Source organism: Haliaeetus albicilla, chromosome 9, assembly GCF_947461875.1.
Source record: "Haliaeetus albicilla chromosome 9, bHalAlb1.1, whole genome shotgun sequence".
NCBI classification, from domain to species: Eukaryota; Metazoa; Chordata; class Aves; order Accipitriformes; family Accipitridae; genus Haliaeetus; species Haliaeetus albicilla.
Genome location: NC_091491.1, coordinates 32956758 through 32975236, shown reverse-complemented (window position 1 = coordinate 32975236; position 18479 = coordinate 32956758). Strand labels below are relative to the sequence as shown.

The 18479-nt window shown below is 50.6% G+C and overlaps 1 protein-coding gene across 3 annotated transcripts in view; it reads right to left on the bottom strand.

Moving 5' to 3' along the window:
• The window catches only part of DIS3L2 (DIS3 like 3'-5' exoribonuclease 2), a 197026-nt gene that overhangs the window by 6004 nt on the left and 172543 nt on the right, over positions 1 to 18479 (bottom strand). For all 3 annotated transcript variants that reach the window (XM_069792502.1, XM_069792503.1, XM_069792504.1), the window contains 2 exons: positions 4932 to 5115; positions 3653 to 3739 (listed from right to left, as the gene is read on the bottom strand). In XM_069792502.1, coding sequence (XP_069648603.1) covers positions 3653 to 3739; positions 4932 to 5115 — 271 coding nt within the window. The remainder of the gene's footprint in view (positions 1 to 3652; positions 3740 to 4931; positions 5116 to 18479) is intronic.

Sequence of the window (18479 nt, the reverse complement as noted above, 5' to 3'; positions counted from 1 at the left end):
CTGCTCTCCAACTCAGCAGCACAGCCAGCTCCTGCTGAGCAGCAATGCACTGATCCGGGCAAGTAAACAGAGCAGGTTAAAAAAAGCAGCATCGGTCCCGGCCTTATTATGAGACCCAAGAGCTGGGATAGGAGCTGTGGTGGCTGCCAATTTCCACAACCCAGAATTAAATTGTTTCTGATGGACTCCATGAAGTACGGTCTCCACTCAATTAGCTCAGCTCCCACCGAACAAGGCTCTGCGCGGTCGGGCAGGGAGGCACGCCGAGCGCTGGAGGCTGCTGCGGGAGAAGATGAGTGCTCTTGTGCAGACAGACAGCATGAAATTACAGGGAGTTTATAGGCACTTTTGCCAGGCTGCTGGGCAGAAAGGAGGAAGGTCCCTGCAATGCCAGGTAGATAGAGAGCAGAGTGCAGGTCAAAATCCCTGCTACAAGAAAGTCACTGAGAAGGGCTCATCCCTTCCCCATGCCCAGCAGTGCAGGGCAACCCCTGCCTTGTTTCAAGTTAGAAAAGATGCTGAAGGTCCCACGCTGCTTGCTGTTGTCTGGGGCACTTCTTCCTGATGGATGTGCTGCCAAACCCAGCTGCTGCTGGGTCCAGTGCCATTTTTGACACCTTTTTGGCAGCTTATAACCCTCCATGAGGTTGGCATCAGCTTGGGTATCATAGCAAAAATACTCCTCTGGGCTGTGGTAAGGTTACACACTGCAGGGAGCTCAGTCCAACATGTATCTGACACCCGTCCTCACCACCATGACAGTGCTACCCAGTGCCATCAGCCTGGCATAAAGCAGATGTTTTCTCATTAACAGATTTGGCTCACAAGTTGTCTCAAATCCCCAGGGTTTGCTGCAATCCCTGGAGAACCACGAGGAGCCTGGAAATAAATCAGCCCCAGCCAACCAGGGGCAGCTTTGCTCTCATGGACAGATTGAATCCCTGAGTGACTGAGCCCCTGAAAAATGGTATGTCGCTGCTCCTTCATCTGTTACAAGGCTCCTGGCATGGCAATCCAGGCACTCCCCCAGACACACGCATTACCAGTTGCTTTCCATCTCCTCCTCCAAGACGCTGATATATTGATCACCAGCGTGCAGCAAAGATGGAAGACACAGGCTTGGCATGGCCATGGGTTAAACCTGTGGGCAGCTTGTTTTGGCTGATTTAACTGCAGCCTTGTCCCTGAAACACCAGCTTTATCACTGGGAGCTGAGATGTGTGCAGGGATACAGGTGACTCCTCAGTGCACTCACCAGAGGGTCTCATCATGCCATCTGTCAGAGCAATGGCCCAGCCCTCGACACTGTCAGGGGCCCCTGCATGGCTGTGCTCCACAGCTGCCAACACTCAGATCTGTCCTCTCCCACAGGAGGGACTGCGACATCCGGGGACACAGGCAGGATGGGGCTGATTCTTCCATCTGCTCTAATACTGGTGGCAGACAGCAAAAAATCCTCCTCCCAGGGAAAGCTCCTTCTACCCAGTAACTGTCTGCACTTTCTGAGGGGCACTGACATGGCTTTAAAGTACATGTCCTCGTCATTTAGCAGGGGGAATAGTGGACATCTGAAATGCTCAGAATTTTGGGGAGCTATGAGTCCACCCCACAACAAGTGTGGTCAGGGACCAGAGACTGCAGCAAGCAACACTGATGTCTCTCATCCCCACAGTGCCGTGGTCCTTCCTTATCGGCTGGAGGTCATACGGATCCACCCTGTGAGCACATCTTCAGTCAGATTGGAAAGTGGCCCTAAAGATGGGAGGGAAGTGTCTGCCCACCTGGCCAATGGCTTTGGGCAAATCTGAAATTCCATTTACAAAATAAACAACAGCAAATGGCCAACTGCGTAAGCTCATCCCAGGATCAAGATAGATTTCTCCTTCTTCTGGCTCATGCTCCACTTCCAATGATGAGAGCACCCCATCACGTGTGGCAGTACCATCCTGCCGGAGAATGCCAGCAGACAGGAATGACAGCAGATGGGAACACTGCTCACGATCCAGACACAGGCTGCCCTGCAGGGCTGACAGGCTCAGCTGTAAACTGGGTTTTGCCTATTATAGGAGTTTGCCAGACAACAGGTTTTCCAGGCGTAAGTGGACTGCACAGCACACCTGAACACAAAGGCACCTTGGTCTTTTGACGATGAAAAGAGTCTAGTTCTTGCCAAAATCATGCTTTGTGGATAATCACCTTTAAAATTTCCTCTTTCCTCTTCCCCAAACTCTCTGTCTGGTATCTGCTCCACAGAAGACTTCATCCCTAAAACCTTGATACCTCTTTAGTGTACAGATCTGACATGTATTCATAGGGCTAAATCTTAAGAGCCACTGGGAGGTATCTCAAAGCACACCCACTACCTCTCCAACCACAGCCTCAGGAGACCACACAGGCAACATCTCAGCAAGTCAGTGGGTCCCCAAAAGCTCATCTCCTTCTTGGTGCCACTGCAGAACCAACTTGCTTTCTCCTTGCTCATCCCTCCTGGCCAGCAGCTGGGCTTGCTCTACGTGCTGCTGCTGGCAAAGCCCAGGCTTGTGCCACAGTGAGCAGGACCCAAGAGAGACCCCAAGGAATTCATGTCACCAGTGCACCTTCCACCAAAAAAGGAAGATGTGACAGAAGACACCAGGACAAGCCAAAGCAGAACACAGGATCTGGGACAACAGACCCAGCTGGAGAGGACACTCCCTGCACTTTACAAAGTAGCACTCCTGAGCTGGACACATACATGAGGGGGTGATTTACTAAACAGCTTCAGTCCCCAATCCCACTTGCAAGTCACTAAACTACAGCAGGACTTCAGGCAACTGCTAATGAGTAAATGGAGCAAATAAGCTAATTAGAAGAGTGGCAGTCAAATGAGTGATGTTGGGAAGATGATTCATTCCTGCAGTGATAAGCAGGCCACAGCAGAGAGACCACTTCAGGAACGTGACCCTTCTCCCTGTTGGGTAGGACTTCCCTCAGAAGAGGCTGTGCTATGCCCAACTGCAAACATAGAAAGGCAGATGCTTCACAAAAACTTTTTTTTGATGGTGATAAGCACCCAAGTAAGTGTCCTAAGCTGCAGATGCACCAAACATGACAATCAATGTGAGCAGAACAAGCTTCTCTTGGTCTGGAGAGAGACCAGAGGGTTTCCAGAGCTCCCCTGCTTCTACAAGCATGTGTCTGGGTACCAGACTGTGCTTATGGCCAGTCCCACACCCCTACATCATCCTCATTCTTGATTCCTTCTTTGGACCAGTTGGGATACCATGATGTGAAGAAATGGCACAAACATGAACCACGGAGCCCTCCACCAGCTCTTCACAGAGGAGGCTGGGTCCTTGTGAGTCTGCTAACATCCCGCATGCAACTTCAAGGGTGAAATGTCCCAACCAGTAATAACAGTGACACTATGCGGGGTGACGACAGACTCAGCCTGACCCTGCCAGTGAAGCTTTGCTGCCCAGGGTATACCCCCACTGCCAGCTGCATGGGGCTGGAGGCACTGGAGGAAGCTTCTGGCAGCCCCGCAGCACCGTGTTCACTCTCCCTCTACATAACAACCAGCTACGGTAATGCAGAAGAGGCAAGGGTTGAAGATGGAGCCACAGCAGACAGCTACAGCCAGATGTGTCCGACAGCACAGTGCTGTTCTCACCTGCATGGGCCTGGAGAACATGTTGGTCAGCACTTCTTTCCTGGCTTCGGAGTATTTGTCAGCACCAAATGTTTCATTTAAGCTTTTCTGGAGGACGAAAGAGAGAGAGCATTCAGTCTTGGCAAGCTATGGTGGTAGGGGGACCCAGGCAGACCTTACAGGGGCAAACAGCAGCTCGTCTAAGCCAAATTCCTCCTCTCCCTGCAAATCCTCTCGTAAGCCAAAAAGTGCATGTGAAATTGGGCTTTCCTCTGGTCCCAGCAGCCCCAATAGGATTGCACACACCGTCCTTCTGAGCACCGACCCACCTCCTGGGGTCAACTGCAGGGAGCACCTGGGGCACAGGGACTGCTGGCTCCGTCCCCAGACATGCAGCGTGTGAGAGCGCCCGTAACAAATCTCCTGACCTGCGCCTGGCTCCCATCCAGCTACTGAGAGCTTCAGCGCACAGACTAATGGGACTCTGGGGAGACATAGATACAGGAGGTCACTGCCTGGGGCTAGTGGCTAGGAAGGGCTGGAGGGTTCAAAGTGCAGGAGAGGAGCTGAGTGCGCAGCCCCATGTCTGCTGACATAGCCTTGGTGCAGCCAGCAAGCGGGAAAGCAGTCCCAGCTGATGGAGGGGTGTGCGGGAGGCCAGTGGGGATAGGATTAACAGAGGATTATCCACAGTCCAGTTGTGGCGAGTAAAGAAAATCCTGGAACCTGTGCTGTGCTGTTCAGCTGGAGTTCAGCCTCGGGACACGCTCAGTGGAGGATCGGTCAGATACCTCCCGCGCTGGCTGCGTCTGACCTTTCCCAGCACTGCTCTCCAGTCCTTCCCAGTCATCCTGCTCTCTGCCCTGCCCTCCCTGAGAAATTCAGCAGCCCAGACAGAAACACTCCCTTGCAGAGCTACTCTTCCTGTGGTACAGAGCAAATGCCCTGCCCAGGACCTGCCAAGAGAAGGCAGAGAAAGGAAATCTGGGTGTCCCAGCAAGTCCTCCTGCACGGAAACATCCTTCCCATTGCACTGGGGTCACTTGCAAGGTCCTCCCTGCCCTGCTTTAAGCTCTGTGCACAACATGGCTGACTGGGGCAGGCTGGGCCACCCTTGCCCAGCGCTGGTGGCGTCAAGAGTGAGTAAGGGAGTTTTTTTGTTTTGGCATGGGATAGTTGTCAGCTCTGCTTGGGCAGAGGGGGACAGGGAATAAACCACACGCTGCTGCAACCATGCCATCACGTAGCTGCCCACCCTTCACCCCCATGGCCCTGCCCCCCGCCAGGCCAGTGCACTCACATGCAGGGTCCCCGCACTGCTGAAGTCGATGTCAAGGCCAACTTGGTTGCAAAACTCCATGAGGTCTTTCAGCAGCTTGGTTTGGGGCGGGGGGTGGCGGCGAAGCAGGGCCTGCTCAGGGAAGGAGCGGTAGATCTGATGGGCCACAGCCATGTTTGCGAGCAGCATGAACTCTTCCACCAGCCTGCAGCATGAGAAAAACAACCCGGGGGCCCAGTTAGAGAGGAGAGTCCCCTGGGAAGCCAAGCCCGTCCATAGTGATGGGAACTAATGTGACACGGGGGTACAGGGGAGCAGCTTGTAGTTGCTGTTATAAGCACAGATTAGATGTGAGACTGCAGCAAATCCCCCCCCAAATTCTCACTTTCTAGCTGAGGTTTCCCCGGGGACTCAGAGCAAGCCGTCCTGCTGGTGCAGACAAGCAGAAGTCAGTGACAAATTGACAGCTTAAATTAGGATAAAATAATCTCCCTTTAGGTCATTTTATCTCCTGAAACTCTCGACAAGCAAAACAAACGCTGTGCAAGAGATAGCATGGAAAACAAACACACATCGCTGTCTTCCCAGGCCAGAGAAAACAGTGTCTCGCTCACTCCCCCATCCCAATCTCGACATGTGTGGTCAAGCCCAGCCATCAAGCCCTGCCTCACGCCGGGCTTCCACCCAGGGCAAGATGCAGCACAGCCCCTGGGCAAGGTAAGCCACCAGCGCAGCTTGCTGCGGGGCTGCCTCCGGCATCCGGGCGATACAAGGACTCTGGGGGCTCCTCCATGCAAGCTGCAGACTGCTGGGGGTATCCCAGGGTGGGGTGAGCCCACCCACCTTCCAACTCTGAATTTACAAGCATTGAATGTAAATCTCCAGGGCTACACACTGCAAAGAAAAGCAATCCCAGTGCCACAGATCATTTTTGGAGCATTTATGGGTTGTGCTACCAGCTGTAGGGCTGTGCCACAGGAGACTTGTTTAACTGGGCTTAGATAAGCAGAGAGATGTGCTTAACTGGGCTTCCTGCTATTTGCTGCATGTATTCCCAGGACTCCTAACTGGTGCTAATTGCCAAAAAAGATAATAGATTTACAGAAGTAACCTCATCCTCCGAGCAATGCCTGAGCGAGCTGTTGCTGATTATGCTGGCTCAGCCCCGTTGCTCCTGCAGGCAAAGCAGCAATTTTGCAGGGCTGGCTGGGGGACCAGGGCTGGAGCCGGTGGTCCTGCAGCTCCTGGCCCTGGCCATCACTGGGGGGGACTGGCCAGGTGAGATGTGCAGGGTGCTGTGCTCCTGGGGTACTTGCTACAGCAGCAATACATTCCCAGCCTGGGAGCACTTGCCAAGAATTCAAAAGAGAAAGGAAATAAAGACAAGCCCAGAGGAGGAATAAGCACCTGACAGTGATAATCAGCAGTGGAAATGTTCATCTTTAATGGGAAGGAGCTCCTTTAGTAAGAGCTTTGTGGGTTCTCCCAGAGCGTGTTGTGCCAGAGGCCAATACTTCAGACCCTGCAGGGAGGGCAGGAGGGACACCCTGGCGCATGGGCAGTGCGGGAAGGGGTGGGGAGCGGCACAGCTTAAGTGGGAATGGGCTACCCATCCTGTCCCCCAAAACACCTGCCGATGGGCAGATGCTACCAGAAGGCCAAGGGCTGCGTCAGGGGGTGGGCAAGGACGTGGGAGCAGGGTCAGTACGCACTCATGAGGGGTGACTTCCAAGAGGATTGAGCCAAGCTCTTGCTGCTCCTGTGCAGCTAAGCCAGCAGATGGCAACATCGGTCCCTCTATGGCCACCGGCACTGGGGGGCTGTGGGACAGCATGGCCCAAGGGTGCTGGGCACCCTGGCTGTGCAGCACCCAGGGGTGGGAGGCAGGGCGAGCAAGTAGCACCCAGTGGGTTATGGCACGGCCATCCCCATCTCCTGGGTGTGGGTGGACCCACCAGGTCTCACCCAGCTGCCACACCTGCAGACGGCACGTGGGGAACGGTGGCCTGAGGACACGTGCGAGGCTGTGCCAGCCCACGCTCATACCCACGAAGCTCTTTCTTCCCAAGCCAGCTCGTAGCAAGGCACAGCAAGCAGTGTGGGCTGCGAAAGGCAGTGCCTCTCCTTCCCATGGGCTTTGGTGCAAAGAAAAAGGGAGACATTTCCAGTGCTAGCCCCAGCTACACAGATGCACACATGGGCAAAGGTTGGCCATGGAGTCCCTGTGCCTCCCTCGAAATGTGGCCTCTACGAAGTGAGGTGCAAACCCATTTTTAAAGACAAAGCAATAAACACCCATGAACAGCATCTCCTCTTTGTCACAGGCGCAACATGCTTATCACATGCCCTAGAGACAAACACTGTAAGTGAGTGCTCAGACAGCCCCTGCCATTCTTGCTCCTGTTGAGCACTAGAGTGTGAAGCCTTTACCTCTTACCTCCAGGGACACTTTGGGCTGGATGCAATTTCCACCTGACTATTAAGTTCTGCATTTTGTTTTACCATGTTGGGGCTTGGGCTTTAACATTTTCCTGGAGATATCCTTGTTCTGATGTCGTAGGTAGTACTGAACTGAAGCTAATACCTAAGCGCCCTCCTGCCAGGGATGCTTTTACACCAGAAGGAGAATTAACAGCACATACTTCCCACTTTGCTTTGCAAAATCCCATCCTCTCTCCCTTCAACACCACATGTGGAGCACCAGGCCCCAGACAGCATCAAAGACAGCCCCCATCAATAAAAGGTACCTGGCACATGGTTGGATTGACCGCATGGGCAGGAAAATCTTATCAGGAAGCACCCAGGAGTTTTGCACCTGTGACAGGGTGTGCAGGATGTGATCACAGATATTCAGAATTGAAAAGCTACTCGTCCTGCTCGCTCACCAAAAGGCAGGGGCAGGCTTTGGGAGATGTGGCTGCGGTTTGGGCTTTCAAGGAGCAGGTAACATGGATGAGGTCAAACACTGCCCTGTATCTGGGGGGAAGAGAAGCCCCAGGACCCAATGGGTCAGTTTGTGTCAGCTCAGGTTAATGAACCACAGTGCCCTGAGAAGGCTGCAATGCCCTGTGCATTGATGCTAAAACACCCTGCAGGGATAGAGGGTCCTTCCCAGCTCTGGATCACCTGTGGCTCATAGAGCTGCTCCCCACACGCACCCCATTGCAGCAGCCCTGCAATGAAAGGGATGAACGGTGTGGGGCTGCTCCATGCTAACTCCTAGGCAGGTTTGTTTTAAACATCAAGATTTAGTCCCCAGGGAGAGGAAAGCAGCTTCCAGAAGGGACAGGTCACAGCTGGGCTAATCTGGAGCATGTGAGAGCCTGCCAGGGTCAGAGGGAACGGGCTGGGGACAGCGAAGGAGCTGGCACCTGTGCCTGGAGTTAAGCAAGGTCACCTCTTCCAGCAGAGCAATGGGGTCTGTGGCTCAGGACACAAGAAGGGAGCCAAGGTCTACAACAAACAGCTTAACGTGGCCGTCTCACTGCACCTAAAAGGAAAACCATATTCCCATGAGGGGCTCATGCTGAGGCTGCATGGGATGTTGGAGACTCAGGAGAACGAGCCAGGGCTGGGACAGTCCATGAAACCAGCAAGTCTTCAGGTGCTGAGGAACAGGAGGGCACAGCAAAGCTGCTGCTTTCCTGCCCTCCCCACACGGCCTTTTAGTGGCACTTTTAGCTAGCGTCCTCACCAGGGCTTCGACTTGGCAAGCGCTATGCCGCTGCTTGGAAAAAAGCAATGGATGCTGAGGCAGGCAGGAGCAGAGGCTGGCTGGCAGCAGCCTGGGGCCAGATCAGTGCCTGGCACTGGTGTTGTGGGGAGCCGCGCTGAAGCCCTGCTAATTTGTCGGCAGGTCAAACGACAGAGGGTTTTTTTTTCTTTTTTCTTAAAACAGCCTAGCTTGGAGTTTGGCTTGGTGCAGCTAGCAGACGGGAGTGCAAAGAAAAATATTTCATGGCTAAAAAAATGGAGACAGAAAGACTGGTCCATCTGAACGCACGCTGAATGAATCCCATGTGAAATGCATTCTAACGCCATCGCTACAGTTTCCTCTGGATTAGCTGAGCTATCCTTGGCTCCCGGCTCCATAAAATCCCATAAACAATCTGATCTGAACTTTTGCCCTTTCTGTGCTGATGCGAGGTTTCCTCCACTGTCCTGCAGAGAGGGTTAGCAGGTGGCTGTCCCTCCTGTAGGTGCCTGCAGATCCCGGCTGTCCTGCTCACTGGGGCTGCAGGAGGGACAGTATCCAAACCTGTTCAATGCATCATTTAACATGTGCGCACGCGAGAGGGAGGAGAGGGAGGGGTGGGATGGCTTGCGAGCTCTGTAACATGCGTAAGCATCTTCTGCCCGGCTCTTTCAATACCCAGATTTTGATTATGAGTTATGGGCTTGGTGCAGGAGCTAGTGAGTGAAACTCTATAGCCTGCCTTATGCAAGAGGTCAGCCGGAGTGTATGGTTTTCAAAAGGACTTGCCTCTGAGTTTCAAACATGATCGAGGCATGCTGGCTCCTAAATCCCACCAATTGCTGGGGAGATTTCAGGCTCCTGAGATGCTCTTAAACACAGAATTTGGTGCTTTTCAAAGTATCTTAAATGATGGTCACGGCTCCTGTAGGCAAATTGTTACTGATGAGATCTCAACGGCAGACCCGAACCCAAGCTACTGGGCTGTAACTCCTTTCACACAGCTCCTACCAGAGCCAAACATCCATGGGACACGGGAAGAGGAGCTGCACATTCAGCCCCTGGAATTGCTTTAGTAGCAGCATTACTATTTGCTCCATAAAAGCATAAAAGCTAGACCCTTCCCAATCTCTTGACAGCAACCTTGTAAAACTACTCACGTCCTCAGCAAGTTGGTTGGTTGACGGCAAATAAAATATTGGTTTCTCATGCCAAATCTCTGCAGAGCGAAGCAGGGCAAGTAAAATGCCTGTTTGGCTGCTTGTCTCCATGGCAATGTGGCCAGGCTATACAGCAGCCATCGAAGTGCCCACTCTCCCTGATTAACTTGACAAATGACATTAGCTAAGTAAGGTTTGCTGCAAGGGAGAGACAAGGAGTACTTTGTTTGCAATCCAGTAAGTGCAGGTAGGAGGCAGGCAGCTTGGTTAAAGCGAAGCAACACTGAAACATCTGCTGTTCCACCAGTATAACAGACCCATAGGCTTCAGAGCAAATGGCACTGAGGTAGGGCTGAGCAGATGAGCATGGCTCTTCCCCCACACCGTCTTCTTCACCTCCATCCCCTCCTGCAAGATGTAACTGCTGGGTGTATCCAGGCATTGGAATTGTTCTCATAGCTGAGGCGTCGACTCAGGGATAACCCAAATCAGCATGTAGCTCTCCCATGGCAGGGTTGTTTTTTGCCTTTGACAGGCTGGAGAACTTGGTCCTTTCTTCACGTGTAGCTCATTGTGGAAACCTGCTCCCAAAGGGACAGAGCTGAACTGTCCTGAGCTGGAGTCCGAGCCCCACTTCCAATGGTGCTCCCTCTGGTTGGGTGAGCTGCCACCAGGTAAACCCCAGCATCTTTCCAGCATCTCAGACTTGAGCCAAATGTGACCAAATAATTTCTGCAAAGGTTACCAAACTTCTTACCCCTATTCCATTACAAAATTCCATCTGCTCCTCTCCGTCTTGTCTCCCCCTCACAGCCCTTGCTCTCTCCTGCACAGGGAAGAAGCCTTTTGCTGTTCAAACTCCTTCCTGGCTTCAGATCAGCTTACTATCCCAGCTTGGCACGGGTTTGTGCTTCAACCAGCCGTCAAGGCCTCTGGTCTCTCAACCCATAGCTACATGTCTGCCTCAGGTGTCCAGCTCTACACTGGGTCCAAATAGGGTTAGGACAGTATAGCATCACACTTGGTTAGTGTTTGAACCAAACAGTGCCATGGGAGGCTAGTGTTGAGAAAAGGAAGCCCTGATCTGTCTGTGTGTGTCTGAGAGGGCTCTAAAGACACTGATGGATATATGTCCCCTTGCTAAGGGCAGTACATTGCTGAGAGGCCTTGCTTTCTGCTGGCTCAAAGGGGATTATTGCTGCAGCTCAATCTCATAACAAACAAGAGATCTACAGCCACCTCCTGGGAATGGGACTCTAAATCCTGCTGCATTCTCTAAGAGAAAGTCACCTTCCACAAAAGGCTGCAAACAGTCCTGTGCACATCCAACAGCAGCAGCAGTATCAGCTGAAGGAAAACGGTAAAGAAACAGCACCACAGTTCAACCAACAAGCTCTCTCCAAAGTGTTAAGTCCAAAGATGCTGGATGTGGTATGACTTTTTCTTCTTTTCTTTAAATCATGTACGTTTATTTTTGATTACAGCTCTTCCATGAAGCAAAGGAACTTGAGAGGTTTCTATAAAAGCTCTTCTAAAAGAAACATTAGCTAATCCCACATCTCCTGAGAGTGCAGCCAATGACAGAATCATGCTCTTTGGCGAGTAGCTGGACCGGCACTTGCGATGGCTCTTTTCCATGCAAAATCCTGCAAGAATGGTGTACTGTCTTCCTGGTGACACTCTGCCTATCCAACAAACAGGAGCATCTTCAGCCATCCACTCTGGAAGAGCACTGCTGCTTGAAGAGTTATGAAAATCAAATCCCCTGTTATCCAAAAAACTGGATTGCAGTGTTATATATGAGCCTTGCAACGTTGGTGTGGAGCTCCCTTTGCCAATGACAGTTGCCAAAAGACCAAAAGCCCTTTTTTTTTGAAAGAAAAAGTAGTAAAAGGCAAGAACGCTGGCGGTTCCTGGCTTGATGAAAGTCATTTGTGCTCCTTTTGCAGCTAGCGGTAGCCTTGAACAAAGCATAGCTCAATAATGGAATTACTCCACTTTCTGAGATTGCTCAATTAGCTCTTGGTTAAAACTGTTAACATTGAAACTTGATGAGAATAGCAGCTCTGAGGCAGTTTTAGATTCATTTCTTACTAAGCTAGAATGGCTTTTCCCTCTAATGAACTCCCTTTCCGGGATATAATGAATGCCCTTTTTATTAGCTATGGTGCCTTCCCAGTAATAGATGCCTACAACACAAATGCATGGGAGGGTTTTCTGAATACAAATGCCACTTACTGGCTACTCTCACACCTTGAGGCTGGAAACGCCATGAGACGGCTCTCTTCATCCAAATTAACTGCTGTACGGTGGAAAACCGTTTTAAGCTCTCAACACTAAAGCTGGGCTACTGAAGGCATTTGGCATGATTAGGAATTAATTGCTTAAAGCCTGATGTACTGGGTTTGCACATGGGGATTTAGACCACTAGAAAAACCTCAACCCTTTGCCTAAGTTCCTTTGAAATTATGGATGCCACTTTGCAGCCCCATTACATAGAAAAGCTGACTTAATCTGGCAGCACAATGTCAGGCCAGACATCAGGCTGCTGAAGATGGCACAAGCAGCCATAGAGCCTACAGCACCTCTTGGCATTTTGCTACATGGATGGCAAATACTCCCTGCCTGGCCTGGAGCTCCTCAACCTCATCTGTGGTTTGTATGGAAGGGATAAAGTCAATGTTCACCCATCCCACCACCCTCCATCCTGTCTTGATCCAAGTGGCAAAGGAAATGTCATCGAACTAAAGAGCAAGTGTCGCAGAGGATGCAGTCTCTGCGGGCTGCTCCTCTTCATTAAATGTTAATATGACCGCAGCCTGCTCCTTTTCATGCAAATTGGCGACAATCTTCAGACTCCTGGCATGAAGCTGAAGTGCCCCTCTGTGCCAAAACAGTGTCCTCAGCTGCCGCAAGCCAGGAATGAAAGCTCAGACCTGCACCCATGTGCTGGGCCATACAGGACATGGAGGCACAACTTCAGCAGGCTCCCTCGGTCTAGCATTCTCCACAATTTTCTCAGGACTATCACATTTTTGAGCCCAGGGCAGAGGACTTCACCCTCAGCACCGCAGACAAAGGAAGATCTCCCTCCAGGAATGGCCTTCCTGGATCAAGAAACCCCTTTTTCCACAGGTCCCATAGAAGCCCATAGAATGCCACTTGTTCAGCGTGGACACACAGCCCCACATATATCCCCTCCTAGAAATGCCTCCAGTGGCTGGGGCTGCCTGGTGCTGCTGTACAGACCTCCCCACTCATGCTGGGTGTCAGCACCAAAGTGACGGCGCTGTTCGAAAAACCTCCTTTAAAACACAACCCCTTCACCCTGCCTAAGCATTTCTCTGTGGGGAAGATGATGGCAGCACTGGAAAGGGTTTGCAATCTCTGCGTTTAGCTCCAGGAGCCGTGAGGCTGGGAGTCCCACCCCGGCTTCCCGTGGATCCATATCAGATCTGGTTTGTCCTTCCAGGGAGCCACTGGCTCTCTAAGATCTCATCTCTCAGAGGCAACTAATGGCCAGCGCCCTGCTCCCTCCCCACAGAGCCACAAGGGAGGGATAAGCAGTGACCACTAACGCACACAGCTCAATGCTGTGTTCAGCTAATAGGTCTCATGAGAGCAATCACCGCCTGGGCTGGCAAGCCTTACTTTTGGGAATGTGTCAGGATGCTCCCAAGCAGGGGTGCTGCCCAGCCGCCCCGGGGCCACAGTAGGGACCTGTGACAGTTTTCTCCAGCCTGTGGGAATTGCCGGTGGGCAAAAGAGCCCAGAACCAGCCTGGGTCTGGGATGGTGCAGAGGAGAGGGGAGATACCTCGCAACCAGCGCCCAAAGTCGGACTGGCAGTCCACATTCCTGAGATGTGCAGCCTGATACGCCACTGGCTCCGAAAGCAGAGCTTATGACAAGACACATAATATTAATGTCATCCACAGCCTGGCTAAGAGAGGAATGGAAAGAATTCCTGAAGAAATGCAGACAGCCCCTCTCCTGACGGGAGTCTCCGGCCCCACACATCAGGCCAGCACCGCCTGTTATCAAGCTGCATTTCCCACTGAAAGGAGGAAGCAGGAATGAAAGGCACTTTTCCTCGCCGTTAAAAGTTTACACAAGTGATTTATGGGTCACAAAAATTAGCAAGTCCGTCGCTGACTGCTCCATACAGCAGCATGTGTTACATGGCTGCTGACCAGAAATGCCAAGACCCATTAGGTGGAAGCAAAGGGCAGCACGATGGAAAGTTAAAGATGCTTTTTGCCCATTTCATTAATTAGCCAGGTCTTTTTTCCATCCCCTGCAGCCTTCATTAATGTAACATTGAAGTGAAGGAATATTAACAACTCAGACAACACATTAATATTAACACAACACCTGCAAAATGCAAATATAAGTCCATTAGGTAAACAGATGATCTTAAGCCATTGAGGCAGAAATAACATTCTGACATTTCCTAGCACGAGTATCCTGCAGAGATACTGTCCATCACTTATGCTCCATTATAAAGCCATGGCCCCTTGTACATAGGGGGCTCCTCAACTGTTACTAGTCCCTGAAAGGATGAGAAAAACTTACATTCCCATTAAGACATTTGCCAGTTTCATATGGAAAGTGTCTTACTAAAGCAATGTCATGAACCAGAAGGATCAAAAGGGATTTTTAAAAGGATTTTATCTCTGTGCTAGCAAGGGATGGAGATAAAACCTGAAGCTGATAGCTTGTAAATATTAACCTACATTTGGGATTGCTCCAGAACCTGAGCTTTCTATTACAGTGGTTTAATCTGAGACAAGTTTTCAGTAAGGGATAAACAAACAGTTAATCACCCAGAGAACTGATAGTGCCGTAGGGAGTCATAGACTGCTAGAACCAGCCTTCCTGTATCACGTTCCCCACCAGCTAATGTTCTCCCAGATGTTCCAGCTGAGGAGACATTCACACCTTGTGTGTGTTTCTCCCTTCAGTCTTTGGCTTTGCTTTTTCCCGGCTTACCTGGCATTGAAGAGTTGATAACATTCAAAGCAGGAGACAAACTGATGGACCAGGGGGTAATAAAGAAGGGTAATAAAGATGAACATCCCAGACTGGAAGCATACCCTGAGATGGCCAATGACCGCGGAGAGCATCTGTCTACCAACCAGGATGTGAACCAGGGACAAACAAGCAGAAGCCTGCAGAAGCTCATGAAGAGATGAACAACAAAAGCTAGCCAAAGAAGTTTAAAAGACCAAAAACATGGAAAGCAATGTAAATAATCTGGCAGCCAAAGGCAGTGATGGCATGACAACTCAGCTTGTACCCCCTGATGTTCATGAAGTGAAAGCCAGGCAGTGGCTCGCTAAGTAATGCCCTCTTTTGCTGCAGGTCTCTGGTCCAACCTCCTGCTCAATGCAGGATAACTTCAAAGTTGGATCAGGTTGGCCTTTTCCAGCTGAGTTCTAGCAATCTCCAAGGTCAACTATCTCACAGCCACGCTGGGTCCCTGTTCTAGTTCTTAACCACGCTCATAAGTGTTGTTTGGGCTCATAGGAAGAGACCTCCAGGAGAATCAATCACCCAGACTGGCCAGCCTTCAGCAAGGGCCTTGCCAGAGGAGGATCGCTCAGGAGAAACTGGCTGCAGATCAAGGGAATTAGAGCGACCACCAGGACCACTGGGTCTGAGAAGACCCATGTCAGGAAAACACGTTCAACTTAGCAAGGTCCCCAGCGGATAACACCCAAACGCAGCTGGTCCCTGGCTGTGGGATGCTCTGCTGGGGGTGCTGCTTTCCAGGCAGGGCTGTGAAGCAGGGCTCACAGCACTGTCCATCACCGCTCCGGTTCAACCTCAGATTTGCAGTTGTAGCACTGAGTGTGGGCAGGTTAAGGGGAATAGTTGTATCAATACGGAGTGAGAGATCCAGCTGGCTCTGGCTGTATTATTCTTGGTCTGAAACGACTGCAAAGCACAACACATGAACCTTCTGGTTACCAGGACTTTCAAAGACATGGAAACCCTAGGGGGAGGGGAGCAAGGTATGGGGGACACTGACAGCAGATTGGGGTTAAAACATCCAATAAAAGTTGGCAAGGAGATGAAAGGGAAATGGGCAACACAGTATTTGGGGCTGATGTTTTCTAAATAGGGACTACCGAAATACTCTGGATAACTGCTGTTTTCAAGCAGCCTCTTGGCAGGTTAAAACATCCCAGAAGGTTTTATATCCAGCTCCTACAATCTTAAACTAAATATTAGGTGAGAAAAACATGCTTCTAAAGAAAAGTCAGGCATAGCCCTGAGTGAAAAACAATGAGCAGGAGAATGAACATATCGGGTTTGTTGAACATACAATCAACAACAGTTTTCTTTCCCAAAAATAAAGCCAAGGGAACAAAATGCAGAGATGAACAGGATAGAAAAGCTGCAGGAAATTTAGGCAGTCCCCCCCACCCCACATCTCCCCCAGGCAAGACTCTCACCCTGCCTGGCCTCAGCGGGCAGGCTTGGAGCTCCGCCGTAAATTCCTGAGAGCGCTTTACCCCCTCTGCAGCAGGACAGACTCAAGGTACAATAGGTCTTTTCCATCTGTAACTTCTCTCTCTTGACTTTTATGTGCATCGATTCAAGAGCTATTTGATTTACTGGCGTAAGGGTTGTGAAGAGTCTGGCTTGGTCTAAGGACAGCCTGAGGTTAAAGGCAGCAATGCAATTTCACCACCCCGTCCATTACAAGAAAATGTTCAGGTCTGGATTTACAGTCACGTTCCAGCGAGCCCACACATCACGGCAGGCTGAAATTAGCCTCATTTACGCAATGGGATCAAGAAGAAATGGCTAAACAACCTACCGGAGTTAGGCACACAACACAGACAGCCAAGCGGCATGGGAACGGGTGTTGAACAGCACGCTTGCTGTCAGAGAGGAGGGTGAACAGTTGTGGTGACAGAGAGCTGTTTATCTCCAGCTGGAGCTACTTACAGACAGACAGTATATGAGGACAGATGAGGTAGTTTCAATGAGACCATAACAGGTAAGGATAGGTGGCACGAGAGCTATTGCTGTAAGCAAGGAAGAATCATATCCTTAAAGCCCAGAGATGGATATGACGACTCTCCAGAGCTGGATTAGTAAGAAAGGACTTTGCTTCACATCACAGTCCCTCTGCTGAGATAGTATAAAAGACAGAACAAGCTCTGTTCACACTGACGTCTGCAAAATCTCACACTGCTGGGTGAAGGTAGCAAATGTCTCAGTCCCTGGCTGTCACAGCCAACAAGCTAACCTGGTTACTCCTGCTAGTTCCTCCACTGACTTTTATGGGTCCCTCAGCTGCATCTAATAGCAGAGGAACCAAAGCTAGATCCACCATGTTACCCTGAAACTGCTCCTTTGGGCCAGGGTTTTACTAGATCAAGAAAAGTTTGGTTAAAATGAAGACCCAGGTGTGATGAAGAACTCTTGCAATGTTACCTTCCAGGCTCTGAACTGGGAGCTACAACCAGAGTTCAGCATCATAGACCAACCTCTTGAAAATATCTACCATCACCAAAAAGTAGACACACAGATCTGTCAGCACATTTGTGCTGCTGAAACCAATGGATCTCAGCACTGGATTGTGATAAGATTTGCAACACTGTCATATTGCAGAGCCTTGGCAATGCCTTTTAATCCTTGGAAAAGGAGCATTTCAGGCATCAGTTCTTGCCTTTGCATATGAGTGTTGCAAAGCCAAAACAACAACCTCTCTTGGAGCACAGGGCATATCCTAAGATGCCCCGGAGCTTTCTTGTCTTACAGACATCGAGTAGTAATCTCCAAATGACAAAACAGAAATAAAACAATACATCCTCATGTTTTGGTGAGCCTCCAGTCCAGGCCTGACAGATACCTGGCTCTGGGTGCTGCATCTTTCAGACTGCTTAACCCTTGAATGAACAGGGTAGCTCTGTACATTTAGAAGAAGGAAGCACAACATTAAATCTGCCTTTTGTTTCTAAATCACCATCCTGGATTGGATGGCAATGCCTACCCACTTTCCCAGTGTCCAAATCTGTCAGTCCACATTGGGAATCACCAGGGCAAGTCACCACCAGCAAGGACCCTACTGATGGCACAGAAGGACCTTAGTGGTTGGATGTCTTATGGTGGTTGGACTCCAACAAGCCACATTCCTTCGAGGCAACACAGTTTGTCATGCCTTCATACTCAGCAGTCAAATGTGAATGACTTGGGTCCTAGACCTCTGTTTGGCCGCTAGATCTACATGCTGGGTCAACCATTTGCAACTCTGAGAGTGACAGCCTGAAACAGCCCATGTAGCTGGGGTGCACTACAACCTCTAAGCTCAGACTGAGCAGAGAGCTCCCTTGTTCTTCCAAAGGTCTGAAAATACTGTGAGATGGGAGAAGAGCAAGCAGCCATGATGACTGTTGCCTCCCAGTAGGTCCCTGATGCTCTAGTCACACAGGTGGGGGCACATTGAGGTCATTTGGGGAACGCAAATGCAGTGCCATATCTTTCCTGGAGTCTGACACAAAAATAGCTGCCCAGCTCTCTCCCAAGGGTTATGCAATAACGTCAGAGTAAAAGCTTTGGGAGCTTCCTCCAACTGATCAACCTGTTAAATCCAGACAGCTGAGCAGAAGGCCAGTGAAGCTCCATCAAATGCCCTTCACTGACCAGTTTCAGCAGGGAACAAAACCACTCAGAATCTCTGCCTGCAGCAGCAATGTGA